General features: G+C 47.0%; 1 protein-coding gene across 1 annotated transcript in view; it reads right to left on the reverse strand.

Annotated features, from left to right (window-relative positions):
- ACADVL (acyl-CoA dehydrogenase very long chain) overlaps positions 1 to 24,000 on the reverse strand; it is a 52,756-nt gene that overhangs the window by 25,982 nt on the left and 2,774 nt on the right. Inside the window, exons 2-10 of the mRNA XM_069215533.1 lie at positions 23,583 to 23,655; positions 16,070 to 16,144; positions 13,886 to 13,958; positions 12,235 to 12,299; positions 11,679 to 11,813; positions 7,059 to 7,203; positions 6,215 to 6,344; positions 3,855 to 3,980; positions 2,340 to 2,538 (exon numbers count right to left, since the gene is read on the reverse strand). Coding sequence (XP_069071634.1) covers positions 2,340 to 2,538; positions 3,855 to 3,980; positions 6,215 to 6,344; positions 7,059 to 7,203; positions 11,679 to 11,813; positions 12,235 to 12,299; positions 13,886 to 13,958; positions 16,070 to 16,144; positions 23,583 to 23,655 — 1,021 coding nt within the window. The remainder of the gene's footprint in view (positions 1 to 2,339; positions 2,539 to 3,854; positions 3,981 to 6,214; positions 6,345 to 7,058; positions 7,204 to 11,678; positions 11,814 to 12,234; positions 12,300 to 13,885; positions 13,959 to 16,069; positions 16,145 to 23,582; positions 23,656 to 24,000) is intronic.

The raw sequence follows: 24,000 nt of genomic DNA on the forward strand, positions 1-24,000 counted from the left end.
GCGCAGCCAGCTCAGTCAGGCAGCTGAGGAATAGTACAGTCAATGGGGATCAGTTTGGGCGAAAAGATGCTGCCGGTGAGGACTGGGGGTCCAGTCAGGAGGCATCCAATCTTGGGATATCCAGGGACGTGGAAACACTTCAGGTCCTCTTCTCCAGGGGCCAGTGGCAACAGGTGCAGAGGTGTTTAGTGGCGTCAGGTTTTCTCCATCGGAGCACTGGTAGTTGAGGAGGCCTGCGTGCAGAGGCTGCAGGTGGCGTTGTGGGGTCCACAGTGGACAAGTCCAAGTTGTGCTTCGTCTTTGGAGGGCTGGGGAACCACACTGGCACTGATGGTCCACTTCAACTCGGGCTGTGTGACATGGGTGCAGTGGTGCTTTCAGGTATCGGGTTTTTGGCAGTCTGAGGTTCTCGCAGTTTGTCTTGGGGTGCCTGCAAGATGCAGGGAAACAACTCTGCTGCTCCACTGGAGCTCCTGGATCTTTGTTGAAGGCAGGGAGTCCCCCCAGGCTTTGGAGGCACAACAGCTGCAGGACAAGACTACTTTGGCGTAATTTGGCCGAAGCAGCAGACAGGCCTGCAGGACGGGGTCCAGGTCAGGTGCTTCTACCTTTGCGGTACTTTGGTGTCTTTCTCCGTAGGTCAGCAGGAATCTGATGTTTTGGTACCAGGGGCTCTCCTAAATACTGCATTTAGGGGCGCATTGTGGATTGTAGGGTAGTAGCCGATGGGCTACTTACCCCTGGGGTCACTACACCCCCTATATGACCACTTTCTGTGGAAAGTGGGCACAACCCTGTCCCAGAGTTCCTAAATCTGCCAACACTAAGATGGCAGATTTCTAAAAGTTGTGTCCACATCAGGCAGTGTACCTTAGGGGTGGGACTGACCTAACGGATGGACACACCTCTCTGAATACTAGATTTCCCACCTGTCCAGGTGCCAAATGAGCCCTGGGGGCCAGCATCTCTTCTCTGAGCAAATCCAGATCTGCACATCAAGGGTGGTGGTCTTCCTTGAAGCCCATGGCCTTGGAATCTAGATTTGCGGGTCATCCTGTTCGGTGGGGTGTGTAAACACAGCTCTCAGAGAGCAGGCTTTGTTTCTCACTGCCCAAGAGCAAGGGCTCTGACCCTTGGGGGTCAGACTCATGTCTGCAGTCTGCACACAGGTAGGTTTTCAGGGGGCGGTCTAAGGTGCCCTCTGGATGCATGTATTAATAAATCCATTACTGGAATCAGTGAGGCTTTATTAATATGAAATGTTCGATACCAAACATCCATATTTTTAGTGAAGCCATCATGTAGCTGGGGAACTCGAATTGACCAGTGTCCAGCACTTGTACTTAAAATGGCTTCCCTGTTCACTCACTATGTCTAAGAATCAACAAAGACATAGCAGGGGCATATCTGCTTGTGCACGTATGCCTTCACATGTAACATAATGCACCTTGCCTTAGGGCTGTAAGTCCTACTGTATGGGGGTGACTTGCATATACTGCACGCAGTGTTAGGGGACATGGCACACAGGCTGTGTGCTATGTCGTGTTTTCACTTTTTAGCTGCACCAAGGCACACAGCCTGCAATGGCAGTCTGCATGGGCTAGGTGAGGGCTAAGGGTGGCACAATGCATGTTGCAGCCCTTGGTATTGCCAGTTGGGGAACAATTGCTCCGTTTTAGGGAAAGAGATCTGGCACTGGGGACCTGGTTAGCACTTTCAGTCAAAATTGCTCAATTACCAGACAAAAAGTGGGGGTGACTATGTCAAAAAGGTGCACTTTCGTACAATCAGAATAGAGGCAACACAAGCTAACAGGGGACTGAAACCGAGATAATCAAAATAAATAAACCGTCCCAAATTGTACAGATTGGAGAATGCTCTCAGGGAAGGATCAGAAATATATTCTCCAATTTGAAAATTCACATTTTGTTAAAGGATAAAGCATTTTAGCACCCTAGACCATCTATGCCAGATGTTGAGCAGACAATCAAAGCCTTTTAACTACCTGTACAAATCTTCTTGGCAGAGAGAACATGTATTACAGCTAAAGGAAATACAATTTTTAGATGTAAAAAAGGGTTATGAAGTGGCTGTAAGGTCGCGGGTATACAACTACAGAAACTTTTAAAGAAAGAAAAACCAAATGGTTGGGTACAATGTAAATCTGCCAATTGTGTTGCATGCAAGGTATATTCTGTAGGAAGCAAACTGATTAGATCTAGACACTGAAATGGACCACATACTAAGTGATCTGTTAAAAAGACAAGTGATAAGCATCACATTCTTACATGCTCTGTTTCCATAAATAGTGCCCCACCCTCATCTCTCCTCAGACTCACCGCAGTGGCAATGGCCCCCTTCATAGTGCCGGCAAGCGCGGCTGCCATGCCGAAACGACCATTGTTCAGGATGTTCATGGCCACCTTGAAGCCACCGCCCACTTCTCCCAGCACGTTCTCTGCTGGCACGCGCACGTTGTCAAAGTGAACCTCAGCCGTGTTGGAGGCCTTGATGCCCATCTTCTTCTCTGGGGGGCCGCTGGGCCATGGCAAAGAGAAGGGAAGAAGTCAAGGGAAAGAGAACAAGGGTTTAGGAATAGTCAATGGGTCAAGAAACATGCAAATGTAGAGGAAACACCAGTTTACTGTGGGAGGCAGTCTCAGAGATGTCCAACCTTTGTGCTATTTTAGATTACTGGCCTTCTGGTGCTTTCAAGTAGCCATTAAAACTCTGAACGTCCCACACATGTTTAGAACTACTTTAGTCTATCTTTTTGTGAAAAGCTCATCAGTATTTAACCTGAAATGAATTACTTACAAGTAATATTAAATTTTTCAGGCTTTACACCCTGAGTAAATGATCCCAGGATGGAGCACAACAGACTAGCTACCATAATAGAGAGCAGCCTAGTTATAGTGCCCAACTCACTACTAGCCTCAGTCTGCTAGACACAGTATCATAAATCTGTACTAGGATCCATTTTATAGCAAAAATAGGCTATTCATACTCTGGGAGCAGCACAGATACTTTTACTCTCAGACAGGCACTTGCCCAGCGATTAAAATAGGTTAGTTCTAACTAAATTCAAATGAGCTGCATATCAGACTAGTTCATTCAGCTGGCAATATGTACACTCATTATCAGTTCAGAAGTAACCTTCAAATCTCTACCTCAAAAACCATTTTACCTCCAGATGAAAACCCAATGACAGTTTTCCTTGTTGACGACTGTGTTCTCCCTCTCCGCCACACAGCTTTGTATGCAGGAGAGGTCACTGAAGGCTGTCAGTGTCAGGATGGAGAGAGGAGGATAAAATGTTTAAACAATTAAGGGCTTAATTCAGAATCTCAATTCCATCCGAGTACCTGGTGTGCCACACTATATAAATACAGGTTATGTTTCCACTGGGTTTCAACACTTGTAAAAGAACAAGTCAGCAAGAGGTGTTTTTGGCAGCTGCAAAATGTCACAAGTGTCAGGCATGGGACACAGAAATCTATGAAGTGAAGACAGTTCAGCAGTTACTGGTTACAGTAGCCCAGCAGGCATGCAGAGCTTTCAACTGTACTTTGTTTTTAATGTACATGAGGACTATTGTCACGGGAAACTAGTGTGCACTCTAACAAGCACTACTAGTTGCAGGGAGAAATATAGGAGTGTAGAGTCCAACTAGTTTGTACGCCCTATCGAGAAGAGGGGATACAGTCAAAGGCAGCACGAGTGGAAAAAAGTGTTGGCGAATAGGAAAGCAACTAATATGGATAATGCAGAATCCCACTGGTTCGCCCTTTGTCCCAGGAAGGAATGGTGATGTTGAGTCAGGCAGCAAGTGGGGGAAGCAACACAACACTCACCTTGTGACACCTCCAAAGCTGCGCTCTACAATGAACGCAGTGATCTTGTCCTTAATCTCGCCAGTGGTCTCGTCCTTCACTGGTGTCTTGGCAAACACAGTAAATATTTCGGCCAAGCCTCCATTGCTATGTAGAAAAAATATATATATATCTATCAAGCATGTTCTTATTCAAAAGTTATTGCGCTTTCCTAGTTCCCCTTCCTTTACATGCACTAAAGTTTGCGGGTGGCACAACATCAGCAAACCCCCACCAATTCTTATCAAACTTAGTAAACAGCTTAGTTTGCAGCAATCAAGGCCCTTTGATTAATGCTCTATTTGTTGCAGCAATGGACACTGCAGTGACCTTATGTGGCTAAGAAAAGAACTGCATGTGCATTCAAGAACTCAGTCTGGATTATCCCTGACCACCCAGTGGGCATCACTGCTGCACCAGTTTTCTTCCTCCACTGTGGACTGTTGTGGTGAATGCAAGTATCACACCTAAACAGGTGTGAAAGTACTTCCACAGAAATCATTTTCACAACTTCTTCCATCAGTGGCTAGGGGGGCACACAGAAAATGTGCATACCATGCTCAGGCCGAGACACTCAAGTTTGTTAGTGAGTCTCTCCTTTAACAGGGTGGAAATTATCACATTTTCCCAGCCAGTCCTGTTTTAGACAGCAGAGCTATCAGATTCTTCAAGCTCAGGCTTCTGTGAGTGGAGCCCAGGCTTTTGAAAGTAGAACCTTTCTTCTGATTTTACTAGAGCAGGAAACTGTAGAGCTACTGCTGAAGCTGCAAAGATTTTCTGGCCTTAGACTCTTAGATCAAAACGTTCGCCAATCATACAGTAGAGCCCTCTCTCAAGAACACAGGCATTACAAGTTTGGGTTTCACAAAGAAGAACTATCCTTCATGTTACAAAGATCATGCAAGCTCAGGTCTCAAACAACAGAGCTAGCTCTCACGAAACCCAGGTCTCAAAGGTTCAGAAATCAGGCGGTACTGACATTTTGTAATATCTAGAGTCAGGCTTTGGACAGCAGAGCTACCCCAGGTTACAAATAAATGCCAGTCTCTAGCCTACATAGCAGACCAATCCCTCGCATTACACAGATCTTGCAGGCTCATGCCTCAGTAGACCACGGCACTCATCAGGTTACAAACATAATCCGATCCCCTTGCCTGTTTAAGCTTGTTTCCACTGTAATCATATAATCTTCCTATGATAAGAGTGGAAGACGAGGAAAGAAAATTAAACGGTGGTCCCATATTGATATTGTGCTGCACAGAATCCTACGGCAAGCAGAGAGTCGTACAATTCATCCCAACAACTATAAAAAATGAGTTTGATCTAGACAAAGTAGGAGGCGCACAAAAAGGGTGCAAAATTGAGAGGACTAATAAGAAGTCTCATAAAGGCAGCTATGAATTAGAAAGGTGCTCTAGAGCAGATGGCGTAAAGCACTGAACACGCACAGTTATCATCATAAGGGTCCCTGGTGAGCAATTGCCATCTTGGTTTCATATTCAATGACTACTCACCCCTACATTACCTGTTTTACGGAGGGCACTCTGGGGTATGCCTGTGTACTACAACCCTATGCTAAAAAAAAAAAAAAAAAAAAAAAAAAAAAAAGGAGGTAAGGTGATGGCCAGACAGCATATGTCAGAAACCCAACTGGTCCTGGGTGTTGGGTATCTTTGTCTGAATCTGCCATGTTTGTGGGATTCAGTGAGGGGGGAGGGGGGGGGCCTAACCAAGCTTTGACGTTTGACTGCATTGTAGTGGGTGATGACTTTAACCTAGCTGAGTAGATTCTAATGGACCTGAGTGTGTGTGGCTGGCATTGTCTATCAGATGGCCTGATTCCAAGTGACAACCATGCATCCAGTGCATCTGTGTGCAGAACATCTACACGTCTAGCAGGAAATGTTAGACAGAACACTAACCATCAATCCAAAACAGTGCAGGTACATCACCTAGTTGCATATCACCTCGCTCAGCCTCCCTTTCAAACAGCAGCACACAATCTTGCAACACATTAGACAATACCATGTACGTCTTACAACTGGCTATAAGCAAGCTCAGCATACATGACAATAAGCACTCAACTGTGTACCGTGGACATGGCTGCATACACAAGTGTTGAGATGTGCTGAACCAACTGCGCACAGAACTGCTAAAAGAATGAATGAGGTAGAACATTAAATCCAAATTCAACACAGCCCAGACACCAATCCTAAGTTCACAAGCCAGGTGATGTTGAAGTATGTTCTGTAGCATATGTTTACGGTTTCAAGGTTGTGAAGTATGTAAGTCTGCGATCACACTAACTCTGTTGCAGTGGCAGAGTTTTGGCAATCTCTCACCTGATCCAGATCTTCCCTCCATTCATGGTGTAGTACTTGCCGCATTCGCTCTTTACCGCAGTGGTTTTGATGGAGGCAGCATCTGAGCCGCTAGCAGGTTCCGTCAAGCAGAATGCAGCGATTGTCTCTCCTGTAGAAGTAGAGCAAGACAGTGACAACCTAAAAATCTCAGTGCCTCAGATATGTCTTTTGCTGTCTCGACTCTCTCATGGATCTCGGTGACGAATCTTGATATACCGCCACATGTAGGAAATCCCTCCCTATCCACAGCAGGCTATCTTCCCCTACCACAGGACATCTCTTCGACCTAGAGGAAGATCATCCTTCCCCACCCAAAACGGGCTCTCCTTCCTGCCTAAAGCTGGCTTCCTCCTCCCACCCAGAGGAGGCTATTATTTATTTTGTAGTTTTGTTTGCTCAAACTAATTGGTTTGAGGGCACTCTATAGATTTCAGTACATCAATCAACATTAGACATACCATTCTAGGATGAACACAATACACGTATAGACTACAAGTGGATAAAGGCCAGCACTGCGTTTCCCTTTTCCCCTCCTCTTATCGACTTTCAGGTCATGCAGGCTCTTGTGCAACCTCTTTTCCTGGGGAGGATCTCCACACTCCTGCTGTTCCTGATCCAATTTACTTGTGCACAGTTCACTCATTCCTTTAGCTCTAGATAACTCTCCCCCTGTGAATATTTGTGGTCTCTTTAGGATCACCCTTGTCAGAGCATATTCAAATCTCCATCCTTCTATGGACCCGCACACACAGTGGTCATTCTTCTGAAGGCTTGCCACAGTGGCCCCTTTTTCCACCATCATCCACTCTGATACCCTCCTCACCTGTGGCCAACTTGGGAAGGTACTTCTCCTTCTGCTGCTTGTTCCCAAAGAGAAGGATGCCCTTGAAGCCAATAGACTGATGGGCCCCCAAGGTGATGCCCACACCAAGGTCATGCATGCCCACTATCTCCACTAGTCGGGCGTACTGTAAACAAATGAGACAGGAAAAAAGGTAGTCGTTTCACACTTACAAATATAGGGGCTAGACACACTCACTGTTCTAGTCGGATCTGCCAATATGTGTGGGAGAAGCAGGAGGGTGACCACCTAGGTGATCCAGGGTATGTGTTTGAAGCATGCCTAGGAGAGAGAGCAATTGGTCATATTTTAATACAGGTCACAGTAAGGATTGTGCCTGTGTACATTAGAGGGCAATGCTAACTGTAGCTCAGTATGCATGAGTGGTAGGCTAGTTACACACTGGGTCAATTAATGGGTAGCCGATGATATGTTCGTGCAGCAAGCCGCAGACACAAAGTAGTTACAGATTGCGGTAGGCTATAGTATCTGTATGGACTGTGTCTGGGTCGGGCAGGCTAGTTACACGCTAGGCCTCGGGATAGGCTGGTTACATACTGGGTGGGTCATAGTACGTGCATGGACTATGGCTGGGAGAGATAAGACTGTTCACAGGAGGGAGGGGAGCTGTGTGTTTGTAGTGATCATATGTGGTCACACATTAAGATTGGTGGCCCAATTACTTCTATTAATATGACTCATTTTTAATTACTCATATTAGATTAACTTGTATTACTCATACTGCAATTACTCATATTACATTACCCCATATTACAAATGAACTAATAAACACACATTCACACAGTTATTACTGCACTCAGAGGTTCTTCCATGTTGTTACCGTCGCAGAGCAAAACTTGCATCACAGAAGACTGTTGACTGCCTCACAGTAACAATGACAAAGAAAAATAACTCTGCCTCTGCTGAAAGCCATAAAGCCCCTTCAACTCTTGTATTCCAGTTTTGGTTAGGTATCTTTTTATAGACAACACTCATGAAAAACAGCAAAACTATACATGCAGATCAGCACAGGGTAATCTGCTACTTATTGTTCACAGAGGACAAAGGTGTGTTGTGACTCACTCGAGGCTTCGCCTTTCAAAGTCACAGCCACTCACACACACCCAACAACGATAACACCAGCATTTCACACTCGGCTCATCTGCACGGTTGCAGACATTGGGACCAGGGTTCTACTCCTGGCTTTGTTACGTGACCCAAAATGATGCAATTCTTGGCAAATTACTTAATCTTCTTGTGTTTTAAAGCTGTAAATATATGACATGATAAGTCAGTGTCACTGGAAGGCCAGTGGGGCTTGCGCACAATCGGTCACGTTAGGCGCATGCTTCTGGGGTGCAAGGTAGGGGTGAACAGTTATTCACATGGTGGGCCTATGCCTCTGATGAAAGGTCTGCAATGTGGTATGTAGTTAGTAAAAAATCCAGCTAGTTTCAATGAAATGTGCCCAGGCAGGCTCAAGGCTAGGACCAGTAGACACACCTCTAAGAGGGCAGCAGGGCTGGCTACAGCCTGCTTATTTAAGCCACTGGCTTTGAGGTGGAGCCAAGTCATGTATAAAGCCAAAATCTGTGGGACTTAGGGGCAGAGCTATGTAGATTTACTCACAAGCCTGGCCAATGCCTCCGGGTTGCTATGGAAATGTCAGTTTTATATTAAGTCCGCAGGACATGGGTGGCGTTAGTCACCTACCATCTCAATACACCTATCAATAAGCTGGGTCAGCAGTAGAAATTCAATCAGATGTGAAGTCAAGTAATTTAGAGTGTGAGAAGACAGGATCCAAACTAAAATATCATAGCCTCGTTATCTCTGAACGGAAAGGTGGGGATTAGTTCATCTGTGAGAACAGCGACTCTTGAAGCTGTGGTATCCGTTCACACCATCCCTCAGTGTGCTGAACGAACACATATTCATAACTCTTCCTATCCCTTTCTGTCTTGAAGTCACCTTTCAGTACGACAACGCTTTGATATTGAATGTTGTGCGTTCATTGCAAAAGAAGAGAGGACACACCGCTGAATCTTTGTAAATCCTTGTAGCCCCGATGGCAACAATGTATTCACTTAACTAGTGCTTGGCTGGAGTCCCCTTCATACTAGCTGCTGATTAAATAGATCATATTGTTTCAGGCACATGTGAATTACCTCTGTTTTGTTTTTTTGTTTTTTAGCTCAGCTAGATGTAAGGAATCCCAGATTCATATCAAGTGTGAATGTTTCTGCGGGTGAAATACTGCTTGTTTTCAGACAAGTTCCATTCTCCCCAGTAATTTGCTTCTAACAATAACTGTTTTCAGATAAGGAGGGTGGTACTTGGGCAGACCTCTTACAGTGGTTCATCTTGCTGCAGAACTGGTTGGAAATCCCCAACGATCCTATACTTTCTATCTGTGGATTGTACTAGACGAGATTATGGACCCAGTTTTGGGCCTCTTTCACTTTGTATCTCAAGAGACTTCCCAGAGGGGTTGTGGGTTCTCTCTGAATGCCGCTGATGGTGGTTGTGACCATAGTTTAGGAAGTCAGATCTCAAGGACTCCTCGCTGTGAGCCTATAACAGGTATTGATTAGGTTGTAAATGAACCTACCAGGTTGTATGATGGCTTGGTTTATAGATGTGGCGCACTTCTGTGAAAGTGGTCGCTCTTCAGTGAGCTGCCTCTGCCTGCTGGTTTGCTGCATACAGTGATATGTAGCCAGTGGCCCTTTATTATGATGGACGTATCCGAGGAACATACTCTTTTTGGAGAGTTTACAGGTTTGAGGTTTAATGATTATGTGAAATGCCTCAAAAGCTGTAATGCTACATGAGGTCCATTTGTCCTGCAGGCCAAATGATTACAGTGGAGGTATTGGAAAGGTCTGCTGTCGTGGGCAACAAGACAGTTGCTCTTCAGCCGAGTGATGATTAAGTTCACAAACTGAAGTGCCATTTATGTTCCCCTTGTAGCACAGATCTTTTGAAGGTGTGTGCACTTTCCAAATGTGTAACAGTTGTGAGTCAAAATGAACTATAGGCACTTGACTGCAGTGTCGGTAAGACGGTTCTGACCTCCAATGTCATTATTAAGACTTTAGCCCCATTCTTGTCATGCTGACGTACATTAACTACCCATCTATTGTTGCAAGTAGTATTCCTTTTTGTAGTGCGACAATATAATTTGGTTTGTTTAGCAAATCAATAGAGTCCAGGATTTAACTGAGGGTCCTTTTCATGAATTGCTTCGGTATCTGTTTCATTTAAGCCATAGATGTTCCCCCTCAGCATCAATGGTAAGGCCCCTTGACTGTTTATCCTATGTAGCTTTGGGAGCAAGCCGAATGGGGTAGATGCTGTGTTTTCTGGAGCCTGGTCAGAATATGCTATCTAGTTCCTTTATGTATTGCCTTTCACTGCTTCTCCCTGCAGTTTTGAGCAAGACCTTGTACCTTAAAGCAGGCTCTGAACTTTCTGGGTATATATGCGGCTGTGTTCTTTATGACAACTGCTCCTTTCTTGGCCGGTTGTTTTATTGTGATGCTGTAGTTCTTGTTCAGTGAATCAGTGGCCCTCCCCTAAATTCATGTCAGATGATAAACTGCCATTTGTGTGTCTAGGATGTAGGTTAAGAGTCTGAAGCTTTAAATGTATTGATCAGATTTATAGTGTCCAGTAAGAGTTTTAATTCAGACACCCCACTTACAGTGGCCTTGTTCAGGTTTGGTAAGGAAGTGCTTCTTCATGCAGAAACATTGAAAGAAATGATTCGACATTGCTGTACAGTTCTTTTTATCTATGGGTTTAAGGAGGCAGGGTGTAAACCCTCTGGAGCAGGCCTCTCCAACAAGTAGCTCGAGAGCTACTGGTAGCTCTCCAGTTAAATAAAAGTGGCGCAGTCCAGCCTACTAAATTAGAGGCTCGCATGAATTAACATATGTACACCAAAGTTAAAATTGTGTATTCAAGATGAAATTATATTTCAAAGCTAATTAGCTGATGTTTGAAGAAAAAAGTTACATTTCCAAAACATATCTATATTCCAAATTGATAAAACCTTCCTTGCATTACTACTTGCAACCCTGCCTGATTCACTGAGGTAATCACCACTTGCAGTCTTGCACGGGGTGCCGCTAATCTTGTCTAAACAACACTAATAATATTAGCAGCTCAGCATGATTTTCACTGAACATAAGTAACTATTATTACAGAAAAGGTTGGAGACCCTCGCTCTGGACTCTACTTAAAATTCTGTCAGTGATGGGGTATAGCCTGTAGGCTGACAGGCAGTCATGTTGATGCTGGGTATCTTTGCACTTCTTTCGTTTCCGGCTGCTTGGTTGCTGAAGTGTTTCTTGCCCTTTGTCTCTGGTTGTCAACTTTTTTCTCTGTGATCCCATTTGCAAATGTTTGTGCTTTTTCAACTAGATCATATCTATGCATTCCTTCCTAGGATTGTGTTATCTTCTTTAAGTCCCATCCCTCAGTGATTGTATCAGGCATTGATTGGGTTGTAAATTAATTTTCTAGAGGGCCTGATGCATAATTTCTCTGAAAATCATGTGTTGTTAGTATAATCGTTAAGTATCAGCTTCAACTCACCTGTGTGTTGGTTAGGCCCAGCCCTCCCAGATCAGAGGGGACTTGGAGTCCAAAAGCCCCCATCTCCTTCAGGCCTTGCATCGTGTGATCTTCAACCATTTCCAGGGCGTCATTCTTGGCTGGGTTATTCACAGTCTGGGATTGTGGATTAAAGAGATTGAGATCAAGGAACGAGAAGGCTGGTTAATAAAGGAAACCTGTTTTTAGATTAACACAAAGCACAAGTTCTCATCATGTGAACCTCTAGATTACTCTTCCTATTCCTATACCAGTTCTATGGACAGACATTAGTGATCCGTGGGCCAGTGACAAAATACAGATAGGAGACTGCAATCTTTGGACATCACTCAGATGCCTGCACAGGACAATGGTTTGAATGACCAACAAGGAGGTAGAGGGAGTAGTCTTAATTTGGAGTTTCTGACAGGACACATACGAATGGTCAGTGCATTGTCTGCACGGTTCGTTTGGCGCTCGTGTGACCAATGGCCTCTTCTGCTGCTTGTTTCGCGTACACCTTTGTTTAATCAACCCCATAAAGATGTTGGGCTCCTACCTCAAAGAACCGGGAGACGGGTCCGACAAGCTCAGCCAGGAATTGGGCCTGTTCCTCATTGAGCACTGCAGTGGGAAAACAACAGTGAGTAAGAAAGTTGGGGAGAACATTTCACTGGCAAATATACTGCATCCTTTTCCTCTGCAAGTTTGAGCATTTGTGGCACAAAGCTACCCGGAAATAGCAGCAGCGTAAACACATCTTGTTCATTTTCTATTGTACTATGGAAATACTGAACTGTATTGCTTGGGTGAGAGGGTACCCTTTTCCCCTCTCAGCACATTGAAAGGCCACCTTTTACCACAAGTAAAAAGGAACTGTTCATCCAGAGGATATTAGAATCTGACATATCATAATGGAAACTAGTCACCTCATCGATAGGAGGATCAAATGAATCTAAGAAAAGCAAACCTGTTACCCTGAGGGATAAGAGACTGTGAGACTGCCATGGAAAAGAGACTGTACGAATGCCATGATAAAGAGAAGGAGTGGCGGCCATGATACAGAGAAGGGGCGGCAGCCATGATACAGAGAAGGGGCGGCAGCCATGATACAGAGAAGGAGTGGCGGCCATGATACAGAGAAGGAGTGGCGGCCATGATACAGAGAAGGGGCGGCAGCCATGATACAGAGAAGGGGCGGCAGCCATGATACAGAGAAGGGGCGGCAGCCATGATAAAGAGAAGGGGTGGTGGCCATGAAAAAGAGAAGGGGCGGCAGCCATAAAAAAGAGAAGGGGTGGTGGCCCTGAAAAAGAGAATGGCAACTAAAAAAGGAAGGTGAGATCCAGTGGTTAAAGCAAGGTGCAATCTGATGGTTAACAAAAATGGATATTTAAACATGGATATTTAAACCAATTACCCTGTGGATGGAGCACTGGCTACCACATGGAGATTCGTTATCCCATGCATTGTGGGGGTGACCATCTAATTAATAAGTAAAGGACCCCATAAGAGCCATAAGGGATGATACCTCCCTCATGGACAGAACAGCATCCTACAAAAACAGGACAACATATCAACCCATGATTAGGGTAACCCCTTACCTCCATGGAAAGGAGACCCGTGACACTATGGACAGAGGAACAAGCAACTCTCCACCCATCTGTGAAGATGAAACCTGCCATCCCAGTGAGAGAGAAACACATTATCCCACAGAGAGGGAAACACATTATCCCATAGAGAGGGAAACCTGTGAATCGTAGATTGGGGAATGGATACTTTATCGACCGAGAATCCTATTCCCCAACGGATATTCATTTGTGATCTGCCGTGGGTAGGGGCTCCTGTTACTGCATGGTAGGAGACCATATACAATGCGTAAGGACGTGAGTAACTATCCCCTGGACAGGGAAATGTGTTTCCCAGTGGAAAGGGGATCCTGCTGCCTCATACAGCAGGAAGTTACTTGTAAACCCATCGGTAGGGGCCATTATCCCTCTTCCCCGATAATTAGTTGAACATTCCTAACTCATTGTTTAAAAACAAACAAACAAAAAACTATTTACCATGTTTCACCTATGAATGGTGGACCCAAGATGCTTCACTTTAACATTACATGAACACCTTTTTTCTTTTGTTTTTACTTAAAAAGAGGTAGGGGTTTCTACTTACATAAAGACGCAAAACACATATAGACGTCCCAGTGTTACCTGAAGGGTAGGGGAAAACTTGCTCCATGCACATCTGACCTTTGAACATGCTAACAGCGAAAGACTTGGACTCCTAGAAATGCAAAGAGAGAATAAAACAAAATATAAAAGGATGGCACAACAATGAGCCACAGTTTCTCCTTCCCAACAGTCCATGACATCCCATTCTCTCTCCTCTCCACCTTTCTTTAGTCTCTGTCTGCTCTTCACCTGATGCTTCTTCACCGTGCCCATCCTCAGTGGCATCACATCATCCCTTCATGTTCAATAATCGCTACTACACGTCTTACTGTGCTCGCTGCCATCACTTGGCTTACGGTCTCCTACACTCTCACTGCTCACTTCACCGCATCATCTCACCCATCTTGTCACTGTATTTCCTCCTCCTTTGCTCCCTCTGCCATCCTGTGACGTCACAGCAGGCTGAACTTTAAAAGCAGCCATGGGGAGGACTTCCAAGGCTCATACGTGTGACTGGAATACTCTGTCTCCAAGTGGTTTGTAGAATGGATTCAGTCACTAGCCTAAAAAGCCAGACGTAGGCTAATGAAATACAATTCTCTGATTTTAACAGACCTCGTTGAAGACTTCAAGTCTAAGCGTTGTCAGAGGTGTACCTGATTTTCAGTCAAGCGCCGCTCAAGTTAACCCAATACTCACAGAAATTGTTTGTATAGGCGGGGAGGCCTTCCTATCTAGGTAAAAGTTTCAAAATGAACATGAAGAGTGTCCGAAGAACCGTGAATATCAAGGAAGGTTGTGTCCCAAGATCTCTGTGCGATCTACTTGTCAGTCACCAGGAGACGGCCAAGCCTGCAGACTTACACTCTAACTTGGCGGCACACTGTATGACAAAAACATCCCTGGAAGTTTCATTTACGTTTTAAGATATTTAGGTTTTATTCTCAAATGTTGTTCTCAAATTCTAGCGTTGTTCAAATTCCTCCATTTCTTCCGGCCTGCTGAGTATGTCCAGTAGCAGAACTTTGTATTTTATAGTTGGCAGGATAGGTACCCAGGGAGGACCTTGCAGAGAAGGGCTAGCTTGGAAGAATCCGGCTCAGTGTGGCACACAGAGTGCCTACTATTACTTCTGATAATCCCACCACATCACCAGTCCTTATATAACAGAGCCACCATTGGCAAGATGTCTGCTACCAGAGTGGCGCTGTTTCAATGGTGTGACCATGACCAGCTTGGAAGGTTTAATCAGTGGTTCACTGCACAGCCTTTTTCTGTCCTTAGTTTCCTATTTTGTCATAATATCAACAATTGCTGTCTGTGTTACACTGAATGCAAAGGACCGGCATACCTTTGTAGCAATCTCAAACAGTCAAAGAATGTAAACAAACCAACAGCACTGTCAAGACAAAAAACAGCCCCAAGCAACATCAAGTAAAAGCAGAACCATTCACCAAGGTAGGTGCTCCTCAGAGTGCGACGCAGTGCTTAGCTCGCCCCTGCGGCCATCGGCTGTGCGCAAACCAAACTGGCTCTGAATGTCTGCATAATATTGGCAAACCAAGCCAGCCCCAAACTCGCCTGACAATCAAGCGCCCATAATCTCTAGGTTATTCCTAAATCCCATATCGCAGATTATCCCTGCAACTAAGACCTTCGATCAAAGAGGGAAGGCCACCTCTAGAGTGGTACCAGGATCTGGAACTTCCAGCCCCCCAAGCAGAATCAGGGGTACAAAGACGTTTCTTCTGTTTGGTCATACTAACATACTGTAGCCACCATTGTTTGATCCACATGCACTTCAAACACTACAGCAAGTTACTGGAAACATTTTTTATGGATTCAAGTTGGGAATAAATGATGCAATATAAAGGGCAGGCAGTCCTTTGGTGTCACCAAGCCTATCTTTAGACTCAACCTCCATGAGATAAGGGAAATAAAATAAGGACATGTTCTAATGACTCCCGCCCTTACCCACACACCAAAAAAACAGCCATCTTTTCTTAAATCCTTCACCCAGCTGGATGTACCTTGATCCAAGACTATGCATTCTCCTCTGCTTCTCCAAGCCCTGATCCAGGTCTAGCCTATGCTTAAGCACCTCTTTGTGTCCTCGCAAAGTCTGATCATCATCCCCACTGCTAAGCGTACACACTCTGAATCTTCTCCCACCCCAAATATGGCCACGCCACCCACGGCACAGTACAGAAGGGTGATACCTACCGTGGCATGTGGCTGCTTCTCTGCAGTAGTTTGGGAAGCTGATGCCGCGCCAATGCCATCTTTGTCAATCACGGCCTGTTCGAACAAAAAGAGAAATGTACTGTTCTGCCCACAAGAAATCACAATACACCCCAGTACTCAATAACAGTTTCAGTTCACAACATGACATCTTTCTGTCACATCTTCAACAACAGATTTTAGGTTCAGAACAGTCACCACCTTTATATGACAATGTGGGGTAGGGTACAGAGCCACACGAAGCCTCTCTTCGTTTCACCCTACGTTTGAAGTCCTCTTCTGTGAGAGCGTAACTGCGCTGGAGCAGAGCATACTCGCTGCGGTCATCACCCACGCGACTTGCACGGTGCAGCCAGGACACGACCATCACCAACACTGTCCCTCGCAAGAAGATGCAGCCTGAAAGCCCCGATCCCAAAACCTAAGGAGAACGCACTGACACACAAGGTACACAAATGTTCGCTTCTTATTATGGCCATGTCCCTGGTGCGATGAAAAGTCCCCTCTCTCTTCTCCAGGTGCCCACACGCCTTGCATTGTGGAAGGTAAAACTGGCGTGCTATGAACGGATAGAATCCCAGATGCTGAGTCTGCGCCCACAGTCACAGAACAAGCTGTGCAAACATGAGTCACTTTGGCATCAGTGGTGTATGATTGTTCCTGCAAGATTTCCTTGGCAGATTTCGAATTCTAATTTTTGCTCAAGACTTTTCTGAGATCTGGGACTAGATGGGCGTACGCAGCAGTGACACAGCCTTCTCGGTAGAGATCTGGCAATGCACAAGACTGACTTTGGACACTCACTGCAGGAGGGGAACACTGATATGCATACTGTAGTAACTCATGAATGGCCCTCTGCATGGCTGGAAGCTCCCTGCAACATATTTATTAACTCTTCCATCAAATATTTAGAACATTTCATCCATGGTTAACAACTCTGGAAGGAATAACTTTGTAGCCGCACAGCAAGAAGGTTGAAAGCTTCTTTCTCAAGTTACAAGAGGAAGCCGTGGCTCTGTGTGAAAATCTCAATTTCAAGGTGAGGCCATGTCAGAGGACGTTAAGGACAAACCTTGAAGAACCTGCAGTTGGGTAATGGTAGTGGGTTGGGCGTAAAAGCACCATGCCTCAAGCAACATGTGCGGATCTACGATTCCCATTCCCCCCTGGTCGGAATTCTACATTCCCCCGCTCGGATCCTTGATAAGTCCAAATGGAAATAAATCGGATGTTTTTCACAAGCACATCATGCGATCAAGATTCTCAGGAATATTTGTCTGTAGTCCCAGACATTAGATTCCATTGAAAATCTACCATTGTGCCCTACTTTCTTAGTAGCTTCGTCTGCCCCATTTTGAAACACCTTGAACCTGCCACGCGAGCACATGACTTGCGCCGAACTTTCTGTAAACCTCCACTGAAATATGCTTCATCATGACGATTAAAATTCTCTGATTTAGTTCTCTGCAGACGTTTTGCACAATCTACATTTTCTGTACAGAATTTATGTCTTTTGCAAGAAAGAAGTTCTTTATCAATTATGTTACAATGGGAGCAGAATATTTCAAGTAGGTTGTTATAGGTGAAAATCAAAAATGAGTTTATTCCTGCATGCCACGAAGATATTTGGAAATATAAGTTTAGTGTCAGTTCGATTTATCGTCCATACCAAAATCAAAGCGATTACAAGAAAAACTGAGAGTTTCTCTGCTTGAGGGAGAAGTGAGCAATAACTCGAGATTATGATCTCAGTTTTATATTCTTCATCATAGGGCTTGCAGAGTTTAGGAAGTTAAAAGATGTGTATATCACGAGTCCACTTTAAACATTCTGGATGCCACACAATGCATAAAAACACTGGTGTACATTTCTGAAAATGTTGTGAAAACTGTTTCTCACAATTGCAGGGAGTCAAAAAAGTTCAGATTTCTGTTTAAAAATATGTGTTCTCATTTGGACGCTGTCTAACCTGCAGTGTGTGAAGCACACTGAATGTAAATGAAAATTTAGGAAAAACTCATGGCATTGTCCATGGATACGGAAGCAACAGTACTCAACTCTTGGTTGAGTTCGTCATTCACTGACTCGCCTTCCGGGACGGATAGGTGACAAATTCAGGCAGTATTGGCCTGGGTCGTTTTTGGGTAGCACCCCCAGTGGGGATATGATCTGACTTTTTAAGGGAGAGTAAACGAATGGGCCTTCAATCTGCCCAAAGATCTCCCCTCAACTTTCTGGTGTTCTGCTGCTCGTCTTTGGCGTTCCACGTGTTCACTTTCCCCTCAAATGTCCAACCTTCTTCAAATCCTTCCAGCAGCAGCGTATCTGCTCTGTTGTGATAAACCTGAAGTCCCTGGGCTGTGATCTGCATATGGGTGCATTAGCTATGTGAAATCGATTTGTGTTGGCCACAAATCCTACATCGCTAGGCGTGTGGTTATTGCTTCTTATTTGTTCCCTTTTCCTCCCCTGCTCCCTTTTTGTAGTGGCACTCTACTGCAAGATGCCCCCACACATGTGGCACATATGTGTCTCAATTTTTATGCCAGATCCCAGAAGCATTCATGCCGCTCAAACCTCCAGCGAATGCTGTGGTGTCCCCGCCACTCAGCTTGCTCTCCCACCCAGAGCAGGACCTTGCTCTCCTGTGGAATTTGGGCTTCTTGTGCCTTGATGTAAATACTGACTGGCAAAAGCACTGCTCTGGTTTGCTTCCCATGTCTTTAGCTACCATGATTTGTGAATATGGTCGGACATATTTTCGTGATCCTATTTGTGGATTGGCTGCCCGTGGAGCTCTTTGACTTGTGCGGGGTGAGAGGTTGAGTGTGGGCCTTGCGGCTGAGTTTTGTACGGTCTGAAGACTTCTGGTCAGTTCAGTGTTGACTCCAGCATAAGGCGGGTTGCGTAACCAAGCTTGCTGGTGGTGAGGGCTTGGGTGACGGCTCTGCGAGTGCTTATGGTGAGCCACCTGAAGATCTTCGTGATTATCCTCTCAGCCGTGCCACCGTCCTCCACTTCTGCAGAGTCTCTTGCTCCCGGTTGCGTTGGTGGACTGTTTGCCCCAACGGTCTCACTGACCGTGTCCTTTCTGCCTCTTTTTCTGAATTTGGCTTTCTCGCATTGGGCCGATGACCCCCAGGTGCCTCTCTCGTCAGCACCCCGAGGTTTCCCCCACCAGTTTTCCACTCTCCAACAGCCCTGTAGGGGGCGCCCTTCCTGCCTCTTGATGTGGGTGCTCCCCAGTCTTGGGCCTTCTTTGGGCAACTCCCTCAAAGTCCCCCCTGCACTCCATGCCCCCTGTGGCCGCGGTGGAGTCAATGCTCAGGCGCACCGGTGCCCGGTCTTCAGGCCTTTGCCACCTCCCCAGCCAAGGACTTGGGTATCAGCCAACCGGGTAAGCCCCGGAGACCGGCTTGGGGGCGTTTCATTAACAGGGAGAAAGGATCCCCAAAAATAGTTCATCCGGATGTGGCAGATTTTATTGAGCGTGATCCGCGCCGTCCTCAAGGAAATTACTCACCTTTTCCCCACTGCAGAAGCGGGGGCGCATTCAGCAATGCCCCCCTTCGGAGGTGAACCCCTCGAGCAGATCCACCCGCAGGGCGCGTGAAGCCACGGTAGGGAAATAAAAGCAACAGGGCAGAGGCCTAGGAGGCACTCACAAGGGTAGTGTGCAGAGACATGGCACTACCAGACTGCGTGCTTGGGCATTCTTGTGTTGGCACCTTAAAGTCAGATCTACTGGCTTTGACATTGCTTCTTATTTTTGTTCTGGGGAATGGATTCGAGTGAGAGAACAGCTTCAGAGTGATGTTACCGTTCTAGCCGTCCAGCCCCTGCTGTCTCTGAGCAGGCCCCGGATTCGGCTGTTTCGGCAGTGCTGTCTCCCAGGAGGGGCCCTGGTGCAGCTGTCACTGCAGTGACATCTGTGCACTCTCTCAGCACCATCCCTTATCGCAGACAGCACGCCCTGGTGGAGCTGTCGCTGTGGTGCAGTCTCTGCAGTGACCCTTCACCTACATTTGGGTCCGATGTGTGACGTCACCAGAGACCTTTCACCCACTGATAATGAGCCGCACGTGGGGGGGGGGGGGGTCTAAGGAATGCAGCCCGGGACATTGAAGCACGCTGCGCTGGAGGGCGCGCTGTCACTCATGGGGTGTGGGGGCCCCCTCCACACCGGAGGCATGAGGGTACGGGGATAAGGGGGTTCTGTAACTTCACACTCTTAGAACAGAGCGGTGGGAGGCGTGCAGGCGTCGACATCCGGAGGCCCCTTCCAAAAGCGCCACTCGAGGCGCTTTGCTATTTCTCTCAGTGTGTCCCTTGGGAATATTTTCACCTGGAGACCCACGACCCACATACCCCCCCCCCCCCCCCACCCCTCGGTGCCAGGTCTGAACCACCAGGCAGAGCCCTGATGGAGGAGTTCTCCGAGTGCTGCTCATTACAACCTCCAGGGAATAATGCCCCAGGGAGGCCCAAGGCGGCTGCCTAGTGTGTACCACTGTGTCAGCCCATCCCCAGAACAGAACAGAATCACAGGAGCAAGGGACACAGAGCCTGCTGTCACCTTCACAACTACGCAGGACAGAATCACAGGAGCAAAGGACACAGAGCCTGCTGTCACCTTCACATCTACGTAGGACAGAATCACAGGAGCAAGGTACACAGAGCCTGCTGTCACCTTCACATCTACGCAGGACAGAATCACAGGAGCAAGGGACACAGAGCCTGCTGTCACCTTCACAACTGCACAGAACAAAATCACAGGAGCAAGGGACACAGAGCCTACTGTCACCTTCACATCTACGCAGGACAGAATCACAGGAGCAAGGGACACAGAGCCTGCTGTCACCTTCACATCTACGCAGGACAGAATCACAGGAGCAAGGGACACAGAGCCTGCTGTCACCTTCACAACTGCACAGAACAAAATCACAGGAGCAAGGGACACAGAGCCTACTGTCACCTTCACATCTACGCAGGACAGAATCACAGGAGCAAGGGACACAGAGCCTGCTGTCACCTTCACAACTGCACAGAACAAAATCACAGGAGCAAGGGACGCATGAGAGCCTGCTGTCACCTTCACATCTGCAAAGAACAGAATCACAGGCGCAAGGGGCAGTCGTCCTGTGCTCACAGCATGTGCTCTCCCTGCACACTGGAGACACACATCAACTCACTCTGTACTCTCCCTCTATACAAGAGACATTCGTGAACGCATCATATGTCCTCTCCGCATACAAGAGACACCTGCAATCTCACCCTGTGCTCTCCCTACACGCAGGAGACACCTGCAGTCTCACCCTGTGCTCTCCCTACACGCAGGAGACACCTGCAGTCTCACCCTGTGCTCTCCCTACACGCAGGAGACACCTGCAGTCTCACCCTGTGCTCTCCCTGCACGCAGGATACACCTGCAATCTCACCCTGTACTCTCCCTGCACGCAGGAGACACCTGTAATCACACCCTGTGCTCTCGCTGCACGCAGGAGACACCAGCAGTCTCTCCCTGTACGCAGGAGACACCTGCAGTCTCACCCTGTGCTCTCCCTGCACGCAGGAGACACCTGCAGTCTCACCCTGTGCTCTCCCTGCACGCAGGAGACACCTGTAATCACACCCTGTGCTCTCCCTGCACGCAGGAGACACCTGCAGTCTCGCCCTGTGCCTTCCCTGCTTGCAGAAGACACCTGTAATCTAGCCGTGTGCTCTCCCTGCACGCAGGAGACGCATGCAGTCTCGCCCTGTGCTCTCCCTGCACGCAGGAGACACCTGTAATCTAGCCCTGTGCTCTCCATGCACGCAGTAGGCACCTGTAATCTCACCCTGTGCTCTCCCTGCACGTAGGAGACACCTGCAGTCTCACCCTGTGCCCTGCCTGCATGCAGGAGACACCTGTAATCTCACCCTGTGCTCTCCCTGCACACAGGAGACACCTGCATTCTCACACTGTGCTCTCTCTGCACGCAGGAGACACCTGTAATCTAGCCCTGTGCTCTCCCTGCACGCAGGAGACACCTGTAATCTCACACTGTGCTCTCTCTGCACGCAGGAGACACCCGCAGTCTCACCCTGTGCCCTGCCTGCAGACAGGAGACACCTGCAGTCTCATCCTGTGCTCTCCCTGCACGCAGGAGAGACCTGTAATCCCTGTTAATGAAACTGTAATCTCACCCTGTGCTCTCCCTGCACGCAGGAGAGACCTGTAATCTCGCCCTGTGCCCTGCCTGCCTGCAGGAGACACCTGTAATCTCATCCTGTGCTCTCCCTGCACGCAGGAGACACCGGTAATCTCACCCTGTGCTCTCCCTGCACGCAGGAGACACCTGCAGTCTGTCCCTGTACGCAGGAGACACCTGCAGTCTCACCCTGTGCTCTCCCTGCACGCAGGAGACACCTGCAGTATCACCCTGTGTCTCCCTGCACGCAGGAGACACCTGCAGTATCACCCTGTGTCTCCCTGCACGCAGGAGACACCTGCAGTCTCTCCCTCTGCTCTCCCTGCACGCAGAAGACACCTGTAATCTCACCCTGTGCCCTGTCTGCTCGGAGGGATGTTGCGCTCAGCCCTTTACCTATAACTGGATTAGCTCTTCATCCCCCGAGGGGTGGTGCAGTTTACACAAAGAGATCAAAGGCCAGGGTGGAACAGCACTGATTGGATGGAGCCAGCAGCTCCTTCCCACGTACCCACCTGCCCTGAACACAGAGCACGGCCACAGATTTTATTGTGTTTACATAAAGACTTCCAGATTGACCTCTTATGAGGGATTCTAAAACTGGCAGATGGCTAGAGGATTGTTCCTTGTCAGGGAGGGCAAAGCTGCTGGTGATGGGTCCATGGAAGAGGACATTCCGTGCGAATGGTAACCTCTGCCCACTCCCTGAAAAACGGACCAAGTGGTCCCCATGTATGCTTCATTTGTAGGATATCTGCATAAAACAAACGCAGTCAAAATATATGGACCCCATTGACTTACTCCAGGGTATCCTGGACAGCTGGTTTAAGCACTTCTGGACCTACCTTGGTCACCCTGTCCCTTAAGCGGCTCCACTTTTTCTGACAATTGTTTGCATAATGCACCGAAGCAGATGCCTTGCATTAATTTCACAAGGGTAACAGATGTTAAAAACCTTCTCATGATTTGGATTTCGTGGATCCGGCTGCTGTCTACCATAAAATGTCAGTTCTATTTGTATCTCCGGAGAGAACACTAACTCCTCAGACAGCTGAATAATAAAAATACTAATAAAGGGAAGTCCAGTTACAGGTAAGTAATTTTTAAACCTTGTTTTAAAGCTTTGCCACCAATAAAACTCACTCTTCTTTGATGACTTGTTGACAAACCTCCATCCTGCATGTCAACAATTATCGTCAGTGACTTCTTCCTGATAATGAATGACTAATGGTCCATGTGGTACTTGGAAGCACTCCCTACATTGGTTAGAACAGACAAGATCATATGAGGTTGCAACTTCTTACCTGAGCTGCTTGAGCAGAGTAGCATCGTGGTCCCAACGTTCTGAGAGCAGCAATCACTGGGGTCCGGCAGAGACTGGAACAGGAGGGAATAAAGAGATGCTACGTATTACTTGGTGGCAATGCTGCACCCATGCTGGCCTTCCACCCAGCAGGCAGCCCTGTTTGCTTGTAGTTACTGTTTAGCTCTCGACTTTGAATGTCCACACCTTGACTCTCCAGCAACACTGTTGTATCACAACTCTTGTTGTTATTTCAACATTTAGGGCAATTCCCAACAGAGCCTGCCCCAGTCCTGTGAAGTTGGCACTTGTCATACCAGTATAGAACCCTGCATGTCGGGCAAGCTGGAGTGTTCCTCTCTTGCAGGTGTGTTCATGTACAACCAGAACGCTCAGTACAAGGCCTGCAGGATGCTTGC

This window comes from Pleurodeles waltl, chromosome 12 (assembly GCF_031143425.1).
Source record: "Pleurodeles waltl isolate 20211129_DDA chromosome 12, aPleWal1.hap1.20221129, whole genome shotgun sequence".
In the NCBI taxonomy this organism is placed as follows: Eukaryota; Metazoa; Chordata; class Amphibia; order Caudata; family Salamandridae; genus Pleurodeles; species Pleurodeles waltl.